Genomic DNA, 20,855 nt, shown 5'->3' with positions numbered 1-20,855 from the left:
TTCCTGGCTGCTGGTGCCAAGAGTGTTGACTGTGGAGCCAAGCAAACTAAAGCTGTGTACAATCTCAATCTCTTCACCATCCATCCTGATGCTGTCAATTGGTCCGGTGGTGAGAATCTTTGTCTTCTTGACATTGAGCCTCAATTCATATTGGAGGCTGTAGTCCTTGACCCTCTGCAGCAGGTGCTTCAGGTCCTTCTCAGTTTCAGCAAGCAGGGTTGTGTCATCTGCATAACGCAGATTGTTGATAAATTGTCCACCAATCTTGACCCCAAATTTCTCCTCATAGAGCCCAGCCTCCCGGATAATCTGTTCTGCATATAGGTTGAAAAGGTATGGAGATAGGATGCATCCCTAGCATACGCCCTTCCCAATTTTGAACCATGAAAACTCTTTTTCACTGATGCCTCGTATTTGAGAATATATTCCATCCTCTTCATAGGTATTTAGCTTTTTCTTTTTTGGTATTTAGCTTTTTCCAATTTTATACTAATACAAAAGTGTAACAGTTCTCACTGTATCTCATAATTCACTTTGTTTCTGAGGTATATGTTAAAAATTGAAATTTCTGAGTTACGGAGTTCATTGACTTGAATATGTTAAGGAATACATGATCCAACTACCTTTGTGACATTCTGTTAGCCTACACTCTTGCCTGCACTTTATTTTGTGGAGTATTAAAATATTTGCCAATCTGATCTAATTTGTCATTTTTTAAATGTGTTTCTCCCTTATTTTGCCAAGGTCGAGAACCTCTTCCTATCTTATTTGCAAAACTTTTTGTACAAATGTATTTTCAAAGGGGAAAGATCTTCAGGTTTTAAATTCCCACAAAGGATATGTGACCCAAAAAGTGTAGAGTCATGGTTTTTAGTGGAAATTCATTTGAGTTCAACATCTGAATTAATTTTCTCCCAAGTGGCATTGTCCCAATCCTCTTTGCTGAGGAGTTTATTCTTCCTTCTCAAATTTGAATTAGTATTTTATGAGTTTGTTTTTATGTTTCTGGAGGCTAAGCTATGTTCAGATTACTTTTTTGGCACCAGGCACTTGCATTCTTGCTTCACTGAAAGGTGGCTGACTTTGTCAGGCAAGATATTAGGTGTGATGCTTAGGTGATAACAGACGATCATTTACAACATACAAATCCTATTCTAGTTAGGTTTAACATAATGTCTATAATCTACAAACTTAGAATATTTTTTAAAAATGTAAACTTTTCTAATAAGAGGGCTCCTACTCTTTGGGGGGCACCTCACTAGCTCAGTATAGAAGTGCAGTTGACCTGTATCTCTGGTCCCCACAAAAAACACCACACTTCTAAGTTGACTATGTGAGAGATCCTCTTGGAAAGCAGGGACCCCACGCTAGTCCATGTGTGAAGATTCTCATCAGTTACTTTCTAAAAGTATTACTTGATAGCAAAGCTTTTCAGTGATTGAACAATGTATTAGCAATGCCAAAGGGTGTCCAGTTTCACATGGCATGTCAATATTGTTGCTGGTTTATATAAAATTATTTTATTCAACAGATGATTTGAGGTCCACAAATTATATGTAGTCTGACACTTCAGGATTTACTTCTTCACTGGACTCAGATCTTCTGGAGAGTGTCAATCATATCCTATTTCTCTCTCTCTATCCCCAAACATGTAGGATGGGGTGCAAAACCTGAACTGAATCTCAATAATGCTTTTTAACAAATAAAAAAATATAATCCAAACAGGTCGCTATGAGTTGCGACTCGACAGCACATAACAACAATGAAAAAGTTTGCTTTAGGAGCTTTGTAAAGGTACATACATGTATTTACTCACCCATATACTTTCTGTTCACCCAAGCCTGTTACCTTATCAAATATTATTTTTCAGGAGGAACACTAAAACTAGACATTGACCTGAAATTATGTTATGCTCAAGTGTGATGGGGGAAAATGCTGTTTTGCTGATGTGAACTTCCTCCATGTATCATTTATCTATAAAAGTGTTGCATGTCTGGGAAATGGTGGCAAGAATTGTGATCTAGAAAAGTTTGGGATGTAGTAGGCAAGAATGTCTTAGAGTTGTAAAATTATTCCAGTCATGTAATAGAATAGAAAAGAATGAAAAGATAAAAACAGTTGTATGTGGGATTTGTGAACTGTGGCACTGGACTTCTTAAAAATTCAGTTATTCCCCCTCCCTTTCCACTCTAAAGGGTTAACAAAGTCTTCTTGAGGCAATAAATGTCCATTTGTAAATTTTGTTTTGCAGCTGGATGTATGATGTCACAGGATGGGAAATTCCCCAAATGACCTCCAAATGACCTTTTCTCTGCCACATTCCTTGCTGGGGAATCAAACTCAAATTCATTGTTATTCTTCCAGCAGTCCCTTATTGACCATCCAAGGTTGTAATTGGATAATGGGAGGAAATTGCCCATCTTTCTCCCTGGAACAGCTGGGGAATTTGAACCAACAGAGACCTGGCTTCTCTTTGGCATTCCAAAACCTTCAGACTATGCCGCTGGAGTTCTGCAGGTGAGGAAGCGGAACCTTCAGGATGTCAAACAAATTAAACGACCAAGAGACCTGCGCCAGTGCAAAACAGCATTTTTTTAACTTTACCATCACTACCTCGAAATTTGTCTCTTCCGTAAGTCCATGGGGGGCGAGGAAAGAGCAAGGATGTCTATGAACTTTGTTTTGTATAGTGCTTCATTTCTTTTCCTTCTTTTATTGTGAACACAGCATGTCATATCATTTGTTTCCTATGGGGATAATGACAAAACACTCATACAATACTGTTTTTGGAAAGGTAACATTGTTATTGTTGATTGCCAGAGCATGACTCATAGTGACCCTAGGCAAAAAAGACCTGAAGCCTCTCTTTAACTATCGTTACTTATCAAAATTCATTGTTTCCAGAGGCATGTTGTTTGGGAAGTGAATGTCACTCTTGCTTCTCAATCCGTTTTAAACTGGGAGCTCCACCAAACAGGGTCCATCATAGGTAACCATTTACAGATGGCATTTGACACCCCAATGGAACAAGATTCAGCATCACAGCAACCCTAGGTTACCTCAGTACAGCATATTGACAGAAGAGTGCTGTATCATTTAGAGGAATGTTCCTCCAAAATATAATAACTGATTTTTAAATACAAAGGCCTTCCCCAAGGTCTTGTTGACTCTAAACAAGAGATGCTTAAATAAAAACAAACCACCAATACAGTAATACACAAATTTAAAAGTGCACATTACTACAGATAATTTTTTAGTTGGGATAGAAATATATGATATAGGTAGAAAGTCAGAAAAAGAATGTAAATAAAATTCCCTAACTCATCAACAACCTGGGATATGCAGCTGACGCAACCTTATTTTCTGTTAAGTGAAAGGAACCTGAACAACATACTTGAAGATGATGGAAGACTACAGTATAGATTACACCTCAACATAAAACTCAAACTCAATGCTGTCAAGTTGGAACGAATAGCTGAGCTCCACTGCACTTCTGAGGCTGTAAATGGCATCATTCTTTTGAGAACCTTCTGGAAGATGTGAACTGCCGCAGTTAGCAGTGCAGCTCCCTCTAACACCAGAGCTCCCCTCCGTTAACACAAAGAAAACAAAAATCCTTTCGACTGGAACACTAAGCATGATAAATGGAGGAAACAATTGAAATTCTTTTTACTCGGATCCATGCTGTTATGGAAACAGCAATAGAGACATCAAATTTCATCGGGTAAATGAGCTGCCAAGGATCCCTTTAAATTAAAGAGCAAGGTTGTCAGTTTAAATATAAAGGTATTTCTGACCTAAGCCATTGTCTTTTCATTTGCTTCATATGTGTGCAAGTTGCCCAATAAATAAGGAAGATTGAAGGAAAAATGGATGTCTTTGAATAGGGGTGTTAGAGAAGAACAGTGAATGTATCGTGGATCAGCCGAAAGAATAAAAACGTCTGTCTTTTGAAGAAATGCAGCTGGAGTATTCCTTAGAAGCAAGGATGGCGAGACTTCGAAGAGTGTGTAAACTTTGGAGGTGCCAGTTCTCAAAAGGACATTATGCATGAAAAAGCAGATGGTCAGAGAAAGAGAAGATGCTCAAGGAGACAGATGGGTTGACACACTGGTGGCAGCAATGGATTCTGAGTACAGGAACTGTGAACATGCTGAAGGAACAGGTAGGGTTTTGCTCTTTTGTCAAATTTTAGGATAAACTGGAGCCTACTCAATGACACCTAACTAAAACAAGGAATAAACTGTTAGTATCGCTAGAGATTGAAACAAGACTCACTAAGGGATGTGAAGCTGGAGGAGGTAGCTAAGTGGCTTTTTAGGTAAGGGATTTACAGGAAGAAGCCTGCTGGTTGGCCTGTGCCAAAGAATGAGACTAGGCCCGGCAAAAGTGATTCTGTTGGACAAGACCTCGGGGTTAACTTTCTGGGGAGTACGGAATAACTACAAGTAGCAGACTCTGGACTTGGTAACTCTAGTCACCATGAAAGAACTTTGTGGTTTTACCTTTACAGCTTGGTTTACAGAGGATTAAAGTGACTTGCCAGGGGTCTTCCATTTACCGTTTCTGTTAAAGTCCTGAAATTCTTTTAACAGGAAACAAAGACATTTGTTCCTTAGATATATGATTGGTGGAGGTAAGATAGTTTCAACCTTCAACTATGCATTAGTGGCCTACTGATCTTTGGTGCAGCAAAAACAAAACAAAAAAACCCCAAACAAAAACAAACAAACAAACAAAAACAAACCGAAATCCAACAGGAGGCCTGATGTTGGAAACACAATGTCCGTCATGAAGGAAAAAAATGAACTCCAGACACACTTCCTTAAAGCCCTTCACAAGATTCTTCTATAGTACTTTGATTCCTGACCCTTCAGTTTTAGCCCCCTCGAACCTACATCTCCTATCTGCTTCTGGAATGGATTACTTTTTGAAAATATCAAATACAGAACTGAACATGAAAAAAACAATCCTCCATTTCAGTTCATTGTTCTTGCTTTCTGAATTCACAGATGCAAAACCACTATTGCCTTACTGCCTCCTGTGAAAACATCTCTTGGACTAAGGAGCCTTCACTGCATTTCTCAGTATCCTTTAAGCCCTAAGCAGTTGACTAGTGTTTTTCGTGTGTCCCCTTGGCCAACCCTCAGATAACGTCTCTTTGAGGATGACAAAACCATCCTTGCCTGTTATGTACTAACAATTATTCCGTTGGCATGCTTACATCCTCCACTAGACTGTGTTATCTTGAGGGCTGGGCTTTCAACAGTATTACAATGAGCTGTATCACAAAGTACCTATAATGAGCGTCCTTTAAACAAGTACTTGATTTTAAAGTGTCATAAAACTTTCCCAGAACATAGTTTTATTTCTGGGTATATGTGGGCATGCAAGGCCTAATGGTAAAGGACTGTACTGCCAACCCAAAGGCAGACTCTTGAACTCGTCAGCTGCTCTGCAGGGGGAAAGTTGGACAGCGTCCTCCCTTGGCATTAACTGTCTCTGAAAACCCGACAGGTGTGATTTGGTTCCCACTGGATGGTACGTAACAACATATAGAAAAGGAAACGTAGAGGCATTCTGGTTATTGAAGTTTCAAGTCCACAAAGTATTTTTCTAAATTTTTTTTTTAAAAGATTCACCAGTGATTCGAATTTGCAACTTGGATTAAATACCACAATCTCTGTAAAGAATCTGTGACAATTCTTTGTATGTTGAGCAATCACTGGGAGTTACACAGAAAAACATTTTTATCTCAGTACTTCTCATGAGCTCAGAATTTTGGGAAAAGAATTGGAAACCTTTGATATCCAAGTGAGTTCAAGTGGCTGCATATACTACTTCACCCTGCTCCTCTTACCTTCTTTAGTATGACTAACTGTATGATCAAACCTATTTATAATCTTTGAAGAATACTTGTACTTGTACTGTAGGCACCATTAGAAGACATCTTTTTTCCTACTGGTAATTTTGTTTGACGAATGGAAGGGGGGAGGGGAGGGCACCTTCATCTGTGGACATTGCGACCAGGACATTAAGGATAGAGAGCTGGTCTTCCTGTGCATCCAGAACTGAGATTTCAATTACTTGAGAACAAAGGACCCAAAATTCTCTAAGGTAAAACTGAAAGGCACTTCCAATCTTAAAAGAATAACTGAGGAAATGCTTTAATTTGTATCACATAACAATTGGTCAAATAGTAAATATAATCCCAAACTTGGTGTATTTGTCCCTGGCTTTCAGGTGGATACATGGCTCAGGTGAGTGAAGTTTAAATGTAAAGACTTCTTGTCAGTTCCTTTACCCTTCCTGGCTGGGTGGGCTGGTGCAAAGAAAGATGGGACAGTAAATGGCAGGCATTATTTTAAGAATTTTGTCAAGTCATTAAACAAAAAAGCTTTTATGTTGTTGTTACGTGCCATCAAGTTGTTTGTGACTCATAGCGATCCTTTGTACAACAGCCCTAAACTCTGCTCTGTCCTGTGCGAATTGCACTGTCTCGACACTCCCATCCCAATTACCCCAGTCACTGAATCAACCCACCTCATAGAGGGGCCTTCCCTTCCTGTGCTGTCCCTCCTCCCTACCAAGCATGTTTTTCTCCAAGGACTGTTCCCTCTTTACAACATGTCCAAAGTATGTCAGATGGAGCCTCAGAATCCTTGCCTCCAAGGAGCTGCCCCGTTTAACCCTTTCCAGGATGAAACTGTTTGTTTTCCTAGCAGTCCATGGTACACTCAATACTCTTCTCCAGCACCACAGCTCAAAGGCATCAATTCTCCTTCTATCCTCCCTAGTCATTGTTCAACTCTCTGATGCATAACAAGTGATAGCAAAGACCATGGCCTGTATCAAACACACGTTAGTCTCCAGAGTTACATCATTGCTCTTCAGTACTCTGGAGAGGTCCCTAACAGCAAACTTTCCCATGGCAATACGTCTCTTAATTTCCTGGCTTCTGGTGCCAAGAGAGTTGACTGTGGAGCCAAGCAAACTAAAGCTGTGTACCAATCTCAATCTCTTCACCATCCATCCTGATGCTGCCAATTGGTCCAGCGGTGAGAATCTTTTGTCTTCCTGACACTGAGCCTCAATCCATATCGAAGGCTGCAGTCCTCAAGCTTCTGCAGCAAGCGCTTCAGGTCCTCCTCAGTTTGCTATTTAATATTTTATTTTACTGTTACACTGTAAAGGAGTTAAAACCTTATCTTAGTTTTCCTCCCGGTCATGGAGCTGGTGGTTTAGTGGGAAGGGGTTGTGCTGCCAACCCCAAGGCATGGGGTTTGACTTCATCAATTGCTCCAACGATAGATGGGTCATGATTTACACCCACACGATTTACTGCCTCTAAATCTTGCAGAAGGGTCCATGAGTCGATTCCAGCTTGGTGATCCATAATAACATAATTGTATTACCAGGGTTTTGTTGTTAAAAATTTAAAAAGTGGCAACAGTTTTAAGATTTAATTAACTATCACTTTTATGTTTGTACTATGTTGTAGCCTCAGTACCAAAATTTGTCATATGCACAAAAATCTCATTCCTATCACTACTATTAGGTTTCCCCCACCTGTACTAAATTAACATAGGGTTAGAATCTGAGCATGAAATTCTTTTCATGAAAAGAAACTTTTTAACAGTGAAGGTTCACAATCTAACCTCACCTGCAGTGGATTTATTTAAAATTTATTTAAAATTATGGCTCCTTAACCAAATGATAGGCTTAGTTCTTAATAAAATTTCATGAACATTAAAATTTTATTTGCTGACCAATGTACCCTGGAACACAACCAGAATAGACACTTTTTGGTAACTTCATTTATGCCCCAGTTTAACCTTTATGAGCGTGGTTATCTATTTACTTCAAATAGACAAACTCTTGGTTCTTACTAATCTTCACTTTGTTAGTTGACTACACAAAGCAGGTTAATTTCTACAGGCACCTCTTTAAGTTCAAGTACAAGTTTTGGTAGATAAGGATTTCCTTCTTAAGTATCATCAACATAATAGGAGTATTGAATACAAATATTGCTATTTTTTCATTCTTTCAAATTATTTACTTTAAAATTATAAAACTGTCATTAAATCATTAATAACAGATTTTCAGTTAATATTTTGAAATATGAAAATACATCTAATCAAATTTTGAACACATATAGAGCCAAATAATTCAACAAAACTGCAGTTTAATTTCAGAAAATGTGTTAAAATATATATTTATACATCAATTTCTGACATACACTTAATGTGTTAGTATACACAAAATGATGCTTTCTCTTGAAACTGTATTTATGAAATGTACATTTTAATTTAAATACTCAGTATACACTGCACTTAATCTGCATGTTGCATTTATTAAATACATTAAAATCTGCAATGTAACAAAATGTTTTCTGCATATGAAATTCAAAACACCATTTTAAATGAACAAAAGATGGCTCACTTCATTTTTTTTTTTACAACTAGTGTATATAGCACACTAGCTCAGCTCTACTATACCACCTGTTCGTTCTTTTTTTGACATTGTTCACAGACTAGTACATATTACAATAAGAGTGCTGGATAAAAACATGAGGTACGAAAGTGGTTCAAAGAGTATAAGTCATGCAGATCATGCTAGACAGCAAAGAAAATGGTGACAGAGAAAACACTAAACAAAAAGACATAAAGAAATGTGCATTATTAAAAAAAAAAACCCCAACAAAAAAAACCCCCAACAACAACAACAACAAAAAAACCAACCAAAACAGAAACAAAAAACAACTCCATTACACAGCTTTGCTTCTTTGGTTACAAAGTAGGTTGAACAATTTCACAGCTTTTTTTATTCCCACCCCCCACCCAAAAAAACAAAACCAAAACCATATGAAATGTCAAAAAGCAGAGGAATCATGGCAATTTCTCTATTAGAAAGTAGAAACAAATGAACAGAGTTTTCTTCATCAAAATAGCCCAATTATTTATTATATCACAATAACTGGTGACTACCTGTACAGTTGCACTATGGTCTTCATACTTACACTATACAAAATTTACATTCAAGCTGGGTCTTTACTACTGAAAATAAATACCAAAGGTAAATTGCCATTAGTGTTAGAAATATGGCAGGATTCTTTTGTTCAATTATTGCCTAAACGTTTTATCTATTAAATGCAATCCTGTCTTTCAATTCCTTTACTGATATTTATATTTAAAAAAATTAAAAAAGTTCTGTGACATTGTTCATGTACATTATGAAAATAGCAGCCCTGTAATAAATAAAACACAAATAAATGAAAACTTATATAGGCAAATGTTACTGATATTGAAAAAAAAAGTGGCTCTTTAGATGAACTGTTATTTCTAAGGTGAAGGCTCAAGGTAATCAATCCATGGGTAACTGAAAACATGGGTGAGCCACCACACTCTTAAAGACCCCACTCATGCGCATCAGGTAATATGCACACTTTGCTCCCGTTAACAAACCCCGTCTATTATTTTCCTTTTTGACTGATGACATGGAACTGGATATCGACAGCGCCGTATGACATCTCAAAGAGAGGAAAAGCTCTTGCTGAGTGATTGTCTAATACTGAAAAGGCCAAACACACAACCGAAGCATGGCTACTTGCTTTCGTATAGAGTGGAAAAAAGAGCAGTGGCACACAGGACAGACTGCTTTCAGTCATTTTTCGTGAGGCAGGAGAGCTTTACGCAGAGGAGACATTCGGTTGCTGTGGAGGCTGCGCTGTCTGTGGAGGCGGCGCTACCGCTGCTTGTGGCTGAGAAGTGCTACCAGGATTGGCCTGTTGGGAGGGGAGCTGGGATAACTGATCATTGTTGGAAAGAGATTTTAACAGTGCATTTTCTCGTTCAAGTAAAGAGTTTCTTTCAACTAATTCTTTTATTTGTTCCTTTAGAACTTCCACTTCTTCTCTTACTGCATACATCAGATGGCTTTTCACCAGATCCTGGGGGGGAGAAAAAGCAAGAATGTAAACAAACAAAAAGAGGGAAAAAAATTTGTAGGATTCCAGCCTATTTAGGGCCTTCCTCATATATGCCCATTGACAGTGCTAAGTCTGATTCCTAAAAGAACCTGTTTCTTTAAAATGTCAATTATAAACTTAGATGTTAAGGTTAAAAAAAACCCAAAACCAAACAACTCCACAACCCCAAAAAAGTACCCTTACAAAGGAGATTATATGATATTAGTCTTAATACTCTTCTGGTGGCCTAGTGGGAAGACACTGTGCTGCCAACACTGAGGCAGGCAGCTCAAATCCACCCGCTTCTCTCTGGGAGGAAGCTGGGCTGTCTCCTCTTATGCTATTTACAGCCTCTGAAAACCTGCTGGAGGATCTACTCCGCATGAGTAGGTTCTAACTTGATGGCACACAACAATACATGAAATGACATAAAGAGTTTTAAAAATTTTAGGGTTGACTTTTAAGTTTGAGACTAGTACTACTTACTTATAGCTATCTATTTAGTTTTTAAAAACTTGCATCAAAATATTTTACATGACCAAAATATCTTACTGGAATAACAACAAAATTAATGTTTTCCAGAAAATTGACAGTAACAGACAAAATCAGGATCAGAACCAACCCTATTAAACTTAAGTAAAATGGTTATCTGTACCTGACTAATGGATGGTAATGATTTCTAGATGAGGGCTGTTCTTTTGGAACATAAGTATATATCCATGACTAAAAATGTTTCTCATAGTAGTTACGGCACATGAGAGATGGAAATGGAGGATAGATTTACTTATGTGTATTTCTAAAACCTTCAATTATATTTAGAAAAATTACATTATTATCAACTCTAGTGGCTGAGGTGGAAGGAGTTGTATGGTCAACTCCAAAGCACATGGTTCGAATTTCACAGGAGAAAGACAAGCAATCTCCTGATTTATAGCATCTGGATACTTGCTGAAGGGACATCTATGAGCCGGTTCCAACTTGACAACACATACAAACAACAACAGTTGACTTCCTGGAAAATTAACAGTTGGCAAATTAATGATAAAAACCAAATGCTTCACCAACCAATCTATGAAGCAAGAGAACGCTAAACTTTTACTTACCATTGCTTGTTCTATTTTGTTGTCAATGGCTACAACACCTCCCCCAGATGCACTGGAAAAAGAAGATGAGAATATTTTAGTAAATTAATTTAAAATAGTTAAGTCTATTTGTCATATTTTTGATATTCAGGTCTCATTTTTAAAATAAAAATCTCAGTAAAAGATCTTCTGTAATTTCAATGTTTCTAATTTTCCCAAGATTCTCTCAATTCTACCGAAGAGCTGAGTTCTCAAATCAATGGTCTCTTAAGGATACACTGAGTCAATAGCACTCTTTCCCCAAAACTGCTAATGACTTTTATTCTGTACGCTTCTGTGTTTTAATATCTAGATTTAACATTTTAAATTTTGTGGCTAAGAAAGGATTCTGGAAGTTTCTGGACAAATAGTATTTGTATGGAGTAAGAATTCACTCTTTTACTGTCCTACATGCTTTGGCTGTAGGTTACCTGCTGGCAAAAAGCACCTAATAATAAGGTTTGTGGTTTTTCCTATGGGGGGAAATGGGACATAGTAGTAGTATAGCTGCTTAAGTACATCCTAAATTCAAACCACTATAAACTATGGGAAGATAATCAGCACAAGAAGTTGAGTAACTGTCTTCTTTTAGTTATACTGCATACCCTGAGATGAGTAGATTATAAAATATCAGAAGATTATTTTAAATAATGTTGCAACTCCAACGCTGTTAGGAGACTGAGGCTCAGGACTACCCTGGTCCAGTACAGTGGTGCATTTTAGATCATAGTCTCAGTAGACCTGGTGAGAACGCTACTTCTGTTACTACCTGTATGACCATCAGCAAGTCATATAACTTCTGTTTGCACTAGCCTGCAGATAAAATGAAAGACCTGGTCTAAGTTACCAGCTTCCCGTTTCTCAATTCTTGAAACTTTTAAAATTAGTACATTAAAAATACAGATTTCTTTATTTAGGTACTAGCCACACTAAAATACAGAATTCCATTTTAGTTGTTCCTGACATATATGATATAAAAGAACTCTATATACCTAATAACCGTAAAGGATTAACTAATACTCATGTAGGCTAGGTTTAAGTGCTTGAAGGAACTGTGTAAAGTATAACTATGTCACTATAACCTTTAGAAAAACTATATAAACCAAAAGTGTTTGGTGTAAAATTCAATGAAAGATACCACAAATACTATATCAAAAAAAGATACTGTATCAAATACTGGTCACAATTTGACAAAACAAAAATAAAACCCCGAGATAAACAATTGCAAATATTTCAATGAATAATCATAAAGTAAAGATAATAAAAACTTACAATCTTTTATAGTTATAGCAAAGGCAGGAATATTTTTAAAAAAGAAACGTGTTTATTATGGGCAATATTTTTTTTAATGTCAAACCCTCACTGGCATTTGAGATGAATCATGGATATAAAGAAACGAGATAGAAATGCAGAACTCTTTCGAAAGGTAAGCATGACCATATTATTTTCTTTAAGTTGTATTTATTTACTTTTATTGAGTTTATCAAATGAACAAAATTAGCTTGAATTTTATTGGATTTAAAGAGAAATACAGTAGAATTCTCTAAAGGAAAAACTTTTTTCATACTAACAAAAAGTTTGGAGGCTAGGATTTAGAAGTTCTGCCTCAGATTTTCTTTGGGCTTGTGGCCAGAAGGGACAGCACAGAGGAAGACCCTGGATGAGATGGATTGATACAGTAACTGGGGAAACAGGGGTAGGTGTGTTGGGAGTCAGTGACTGGCTCAGTACACGGCAGGCTTCAGAGCTGTTGTATATAGGGTCACAAGCACATAACAAAAATAATTCAGCCTCACATTTTCAAAAAATCCGAGAAATTAAAATTCTCCCCTGCTTCCTTTATAGAAATTCAGACAGAGATATAATAGCTACTTAAAATTCACTTAGTAAAATGAAAAATAGTGCTAATTTCTTTATTTAAAAAAAGTAAAATTTTGACATTTGTCTTTTTTCAGTTCTCTCCAAACTACAAATCAAGCAGGTAGAGAAAAAGAGCACTCAATTATTTTAGTGAGTTTGTTGAACAAGTCTGAATAACATTCTCACTTTACAACTGAGCAAATTCAGCTCATGTAACTTGCTCAAGGACACAAGGTTGCTAATAGATTCAATCCTTGACTTTTTTCTATCATGACACCAAGACTGTGAAAGGAAGTGATTATAATGACCTCAAATTCAGAGCTGTGTGTATGACTATAAAGAGTGCTTTAAATGAGTATCAATTTAATTGTAAAATCATTAGCATGGACCTTTTTTTATAATGTTACTGTATCTAGTGCATTTCCAGAAGAGGTTCAACTCTGAGAATAAGGGAGGTAACTTCTTAGAAAAGGCATTTTCTCATGATCCTTAGACAACCAATATAGCCTTTGAGCTGTGCTATCAGAGAAGAGTTCTCAATGTCCCATGGATTGCAAAAAGAACAGATATATCTTGGAGAAAAGAACATCCAGAGTGTTCCTTTGCAGCAAAGATGATGAAGCTTTGTCTCACATGCTGCCAGGAGAGGCTATTCCACGGAAAGGTAGAGCCAAGACGGCAAAAGAAAGGAAGGCTCTCAATGAGACTGACTGCAGCAACAAGAGGCTCAAGTGTGTTAGAGGTGTTAAGGACAGCACAGGGTAGGGCAAGGTTCAGTTCTGTTGTTCACAGGATCACTAGTGAGTCATACTTGACAGCACGAACATCATTCTTTTGTTTAGGAAGCTGAAAAATCTTAAAAAGCATACGGAGCTCTAGAGGCAGTGAGTTGTGCTGTCAACCCAAGGAAAAATATTTCCAATGTATCAGCTGCTACTTGGGAGAAGGATGGGCAATGGTCTCCTGTGTGATTTACAGCCTGACAACCCTCTGAAGGATCCCCTTACAAGTCAGTACCAACTTGACAGCAAGTAACAATAGAAAGCCAAGTACCATTAGAAAACGGCTTTGTGTTATTCAAACGCTCCTCTTTCTGTGTTAAAGCATAATAACAATTTTTAATCCTTGAAAGGGAGTCTCTAAATTACAGAGTCAAATATTTTGTAGTAAGAACTCCTTTGATTGCGTTGGTAAATCTTATAATGGTCAGGTGCTCACAAACCTGGCCCAAATCTGGTATAAGTGATTCATCCTGATATGGAGAAGTTATGACCTTTCTTGTAGGTTAGTCCTTAGAAACCATGCATTGTTTTCAGTAAATCATCTACCACTTCATCCTCATCCCCTAAACTAAGCTCTAAGTTGAATAATAGCATCATTACTACTAAAAGGCAGTAATTCTAACGTGAGCATTATTTTATTTCACTTTTACAAGTGTATATGCATATTAGAAATATATACAATCTACAATTCAGCAAACCTACAAAAGCAAAATTTAAAACCCCCCACCCCTTGTAAGAAAACATTAAAAAATATTTAGTTTAATATTCATTTTTTATTTTAAGAATTTTAATGAACATTTATTAATACTCATTTTTAAGAAATCTTTTTCCCTTCAAGAAAAAGCTACCTAAACTAAAACTTGTCAGAAGCCAGTCTAATATTTTCCACTAATAGAAGATAACAGATAAGGTTTAAGGTTGTACCTTATTAGACTCAGAAATAAAGCTCTCTTGTCAAGTTCCAGTCATCACAGGACTCACTGTATTAATATGGACCTCAGAGCACTAGTGTTAATTAAGCTGTGCACAATACAACAAGCCCCAACAATTTTAAATCCTATTTTCTATAGCTTTCTCTTTTTAAAACAGAATTCTGTGGTCAAACACAAGCATCTATGGACAAGAATACAAATTTAAGATGAACAGAAAATTAAGCTAAGGACTTACAATTTTATGTATTTCAGCACCTAACAAGAACAACTATTGACCAGCTATTTTACTAATGTAAAAACCAGTGTTCAATTTAGTAAGGAAATCCACAAAAATAATGTTGGCAGATTCTATTTGTAGTGATAAAAAGTTATTTTTAAACTATTACTCAATATGAAAAGGGAAATGACTACTTCCAAAAATTTTATTATTTTCTCAAGTAACTATAGTCTTACAAGGAGGGAAAAAACCTTTAACCACAGAACTATTAAAACTCATCTAAATTAAGATTTTATAATATAAGAAAAATAATCAACAACTCATAACCCCCACCCCCACAGATCATAATTTTAATGCCATTTTCCAACTGGCTATCAAACATTAAAACTTAATGGACTACTGTGAGCCTGTGAGAAGACAGACCTCTAAACAGGGCTGGAACAGATGGTGCATGATTATAACCTTATGGAGCAGTTTGCACCTGCTCACACCCACACCTTCAATCACTCTCTCCTACAACTGGGAATTTATCCTACAGATATTTTTCATATGCTAGAAATAATATGTTTACAAGATTATTCACTCCAACACTATTTCTAACATCAAGGCATCAATACAGAACTAGTTTGTCATGATACTTTCTTTCATTGAATGGAAGATCATGTATCTACAAAGTGTTCTGGAATTCCCACTCTTTGGCATGATACCCTAATGTGTCATGATATACACAGCTCAAGTCCTTCATGAAGCTGATAAATATATAGGTAAACTACTTTCTAGTATTCTCTGTTTTCAGCCAAGATCCTTTTAACAGTAATGGCATCATTCATTTCATACCCTTTTAAGAAATCCGTCTAACTTCTAACAGTTCTCCGTATCAATGTATGGCTACAGTAATTTTTTTAATACCATGAGTAAAATTTAGCTAGCATGGGATTTAAATATTATATTATCACTGCTCATTAATTCCCACATTCTGCTTGAGATATGGCCTTTCTTTGAAATGGACGTGAATATGGATCTCTGTCAGCTGCCCAGCATATTTCTTAACACAGATGAGTAAATTACTTTGTTTACTAAAAATATTTCAACTGGTATTCTAGCAATTTCTGGAATCTAGTTTTTTATTATATGCCATCTCATGATATTCTTTTGATGTTTCCTATATGAGTTTTTTGCTCATATCCTTCAGCAGTGCAACTCAGGTCTTGAATTTTCTCTTTCTAAGTCTTTTAACCCTGAGAAATACCAATTGAATTTTTCCAATTCCAGGTCTTTACACATATGGAAATACTTCGGCTTGTCTTCCTGAGTCATCTTTGACATCTATTTTACCATCTCTTTTACTTTATCACCTCTTGAAGTTACTTTAGTTATGCTGAGCTCAAGAGCACAGCCATTTTGGTCTCCTTCCCCCTTGTTTTTAAATGATCTTTCACTTTCTCCACATATGATGTCTTCTCATAATTTGTTACCTATACACATAGCAAGAAACAACTGTTCAAATAGAACTAGGGAATACTATGTAGTTTAAATTTGGAAAAGGTGGGTAATAGGGTTTTATCTATTCCCATTTTTTAATCCAATCTATATTCTGAATAAATAATTTAAGAAACTGATCAACAGGAACAACACTGCTTTAGGACTGGAGGAAGACAATACTCAAGCAAGATTTATTACCTTGTACAGTTTAAACTCAAGACATGAGCATTTGTTAGGAAAAGTTAACAATAAGAAAGAGAAAAATGGAGAGAAGAGAAGGCATTAACTCCTCTGTCTCTTTTAAAGTATTTCACTCTTGTGAATGAGATATAGTTCAAGAATTAAGCTTCTTTGTTGATTGTTGTATATGATGGAGATGAAACTGACCCACAGCTGACCCTCCAGTGGGTTTTGAGAGGCAGTAATTGCAACTTGCTCAGTTCTACAATCAGCAATCTTAACACCAGAAGTCAGAAACGTCTCCAAGTGCTGAAAAGCAACAATGTCAGTTTAGAGACTAAGGTGTACCTAATCCAGGCCACGGTCTTCACAATTACTTGCTATGCAACAATGACCTGCACAATGACTAAGGATGATGCCTTCATATTGTGATGGTGAAGAGTCTTGAACAATACCATGGGTGGCCAAGAAAACAAATAAGTCTGTCTTGGAGAGGGTGAAACCAAGTCTCTCCTTGGAGGCTAGAATTTTGAAGCTCTGTCTTATATACTTTGGGTATGTGGCCAGGAGAGACCTGTCCTTGGAGGAGGACATCATGCTTGGAAGAATGGAGGGACAGCGCAGAAGAGGAAGACCCCAGATGAGATAGATTGATTAAGTTGGGCAATGGGGGCTGGTTTGTCGGAATTAGTGAAACTGGCTCAGGACAAGGCAGGCTTCAGAGCTGCTGTACATAGGGTTGCATGGAAGGAGATCGTCCAACCTTCTCTTAAGTAGTAACAGCTGGTGGATCTGAACCACATGCCTTCAGGCTTGCAGCGCAGATTCTTACCACTAGGCCACCAGACCTCCCTACGATACATGGAGTAATGTTTGTAAATCCCAAGGTAGTGCTTTCTAATCATTGAAAAGAATTCTGCCGAGCAATTACAGTGAAATTTGTGATAGCCAGAACTCAACAAGACTGCTCTGATTCCAGGTCTTTCCAATTTTCTGCCTGTGATAGAATACAAAGTTTACTAGTGTTCTATAATTGCTGATTAGTGGAAAATATCTGCAGTTTTTTCTCTGACATGTTTTTGCCTTAGGTTCTGACTTTCAGAGTTTTTTTTTACTCTGGTAAAAATTTGTGACAACCATCTATTAAAAGTTATATGAATGCAATAAAAAAACCTAAATACACTAAAACGTATTACAAAGAATCTGTATAGATAAATGTTAATATCTTTTTACAGAACTTTTAAAATTTGCAAGCTATACTATTTTCTTTTTTGGTGATTATTCTATTTGACAGTTAAGTTTGAAATTTCCCCACAACTACTGTAATAGCCACTAGAGACACTTATATGAGAAATTAGATGAACTAAAATTCTATAAAAACTTTCAAGACAGAAGCTATGAAGTAATTTTACTGTTATAACACAAAATAATCTGACACTTTAATGTTTTATTATTTCAAGTAAAATACTTAAATAATACAAGAACATGATTTTATGTATCAGTTAGTTCTTACCAGACTAATATCAGGCAAAATTTACAGGATGAAAAGATTATTTCCTTCCTGAGTCAGAGTGAAATGCAAGAAAAGGCATGACAACAGGATATAAAGGTGATATTTCCCCAGTGCTGGGGTGCTACATTAAAGCAAGGTCTTTTGAAAGATATTTCATTGTATTGTTTATACAGTTGTTATGTGTCATGAAGTTGAAACTGATACCTGACCCTCTGGTAGATTTTCAGAGGCTGTAAACTGCACAGGAGATTATCCCTCTTCCTCCCCTGGACAGCTGCTAGTTGGCAGTGCAATTCTTTCCCACTAGGCCACAAGAACAGTTGTTAGGTGCCACCAAGTCCAGGAAGACTCACAGCAACCCCACGTACAGCCAACTCGAACCTTCTCCCACCCTGTGCGCCATCCCTGAAACACTGGAGCCTACTGCTAAAGAACGTAGCTATAGGTAACCTGATGACAGCATAATCCATTACAAGGGAAGAATTAAGGATACATACTCAGATTTTTAAGCCTAAATCAAAAACCTGATACTATGCCTGACAATTACCTAACAAAATCCTAAAAATTATACCCAAAAGGAGAGTAAATGAATTCTAAGTATCCTGAAACTATTCCTTTAGTCTGCTAGGACAGAAGCTAGTAGTTAAAGAGTTTACAAAAGCATTTTAATTTAGTGGTGGAAAGTACACTTTTGTCTACTAAAAGATGCTTTTCCAATTCTCAATTTAAAGAATCTTGTTTCCTAGAAAAGAAACTTTTTTGATATACTAAAGATGACATTTCCCCCATTAAGTATGAGGCAAGTACTTTAACCACTTAAAACCGATCAGAGGGTCAGTTCCAACTCCATGGTACACAACAATTATATTAAAATAAACAAAATTAGAGAAAGAATATGATAGAAAAGAATGTCAAAGAAAATAAAGATTTGCTTTCCATCTCAGAGCAGCAATACATTTCAAATGTATTTATACTCAGCACTGGCCTATTAAAAAACAATCTTAATTATAGCCTAAATTGACCTAACGTATCTAAAAATATTCAGAATTCTTCAGAAAAGGCATAAAAATAGGTAAAAAACTGCTCCAAACATTAAAAGTAGTAACTAGTTTATTAATGGAAGGTAACTACATTTATTTCTAATACTAAACTCTACCTTCTTTCAGCTATCTACTTTTAAATTTTATATTCTTAACTACTACAGACCTTCCTTAGTACAGTCCTGCTCCTTACTCCCTCTTACGAACACTCTCATGGCCTAGTCTGTAGGAAGTTGTGCTAAAGAGGGGAAATCACCTCCTATGTGATTAACAGTCTTGAAATCCAATGTAGAGTCAGTAATAAATTGGTTCTGACTCTATGACAGTGAGTTTGAGGTAGATTTTTTTCCCCCCTTTTTCAAATGGGTCAATAAACCAGGACCCAGCAAATGGATATATATTTCTTGCTACTTTAACTCTGGGGCGTCTTTCTCTGTAATATGAGGTAGCTTATTATAAGATCAAGTCCAAAGATGCACTTAATGGCAAAACAGATTTTCTCTACAGTTCTCCTTGGTCACACACAATACTACCATTTTAACTAAATATCCTAATCTCATTTTGCTTTTTCAGTTGGAAGCAAAACTTGTCTTATTCCCACCCCTTTTTTTATTTTTCTACTGTTATATCTAATTCTTACACTAAAGTAATTAAAATCTTTTAAATGACAAATCCTCAACAAACGTCACCTCGTACTTCCTTAGTAATATTTATCTTTTTAGATGACACTTTTAAATTCCTAATTCTACTTTCTCTTCTATATGATGTCCAACACTCAATGAAACTGCTTGGAGAATATGAAGCTGGGCAATGTCCATCAGTGAAGAGATATGTGGAATATGTAAATAAAAGCTACTTGATTTAGCCAAAGTCGGCTGTGAACTGAAGCAAGATACTCTTTAAAACGTCATCCAGCTTAAAATTTAAGTGACTTCTGCGAGACTAAGGAACTCTGGCGGTATTGTCCACACCAGTGGTGCCGCTAACCCATAGGCCTTGAGCCTCTAGAAGTCGGAATCCACCGCTGCTCCTTTGAAGAAAAGACAGGCAGGCTCCTCCAAGGCCATTCACTAGGAGTTGGCACCAAGCTTGAGGTTGGTTAGGGCTCTAAAACCTGTAACAATTCTTTCAAGCCTGCATATTCCAGTCAAACCACTGAAATGTTGGTGGGAAAGGGTGAAAAGTGGTACAAATGAAAAGACAGTAACATTCAAGATAGATCTTGGAAAAAAGTTAACCCAGGCTGGCAAGAGAAAGAGGAATAACAGGATGTTGAGACACTTAGTCTTAGGGAAGAATACTGTATTGAGGTAACATAACATAGTACAACTGCCGCATAATGAATCAGTGAGGAACCGAGTAAAGAGAAAGGGATCTATCTATGAAGGAAATGGTAAGGATAACCACCGGGTTTTTAATTTGTAGGTAGTAGGAGTATGGACTTAATGTGTCAAAAGGGCTACAGTAAGAATTACATGAAATTACTTACAAAACAGTAAATTAGTTCTTCCTCTACTGTGGTGGGTGCTATAGTGGCCTAGCACTATGAGGAATTCACTTGGAATTGACGATTAACCCAAAGGCACTATCTCTCTCTAGTTCAAAGTCACAGTAGAAATCCTGAATAAAATACTGGCAAATAGAATCCAACGACACATAAAAAAATAATTCACCGTGACCAAGTGGGATTCATAACAGGTATGCAAGGATGGTTCAACATAAGGAAAACAATTAATGTAATTCATCACATTAACAAGGTAA

The 20,855-nt window shown here is 36.7% G+C and overlaps 1 protein-coding gene across 1 annotated transcript in view; it reads right to left on the bottom strand.

Annotated features, from left to right (window-relative positions):
- Window positions 1-8,170: 8,170 nt before the first annotated feature.
- Window positions 8,171-20,855, bottom strand: part of TSC22D2 (TSC22 domain family, member 2) — a 55,551-nt gene continuing 42,866 nt past the window's right edge. The window contains exons 4-5 of the mRNA XM_006895576.1: window positions 11,071-11,122; window positions 8,171-9,949 (exon numbers count right to left, since the gene is read on the bottom strand). Coding sequence (XP_006895638.1) covers window positions 9,689-9,949; window positions 11,071-11,122 — 313 coding nt within the window. The 3' untranslated portion in view covers window positions 8,171-9,688. The remainder of the gene's footprint in view (window positions 9,950-11,070; window positions 11,123-20,855) is intronic.

The sequence above is a fragment of the Elephantulus edwardii genome, unplaced genomic scaffold (assembly GCF_000299155.1).
Source record: "Elephantulus edwardii isolate Elephantulus edwardi_28Jun2011 unplaced genomic scaffold, EleEdw1.0 scaffold00169, whole genome shotgun sequence".
NCBI lineage: Eukaryota > Metazoa > Chordata > Mammalia > Macroscelidea > Macroscelididae > Elephantulus > Elephantulus edwardii.
This window is presented reverse-complemented; position numbering and strand designations above follow the sequence as displayed.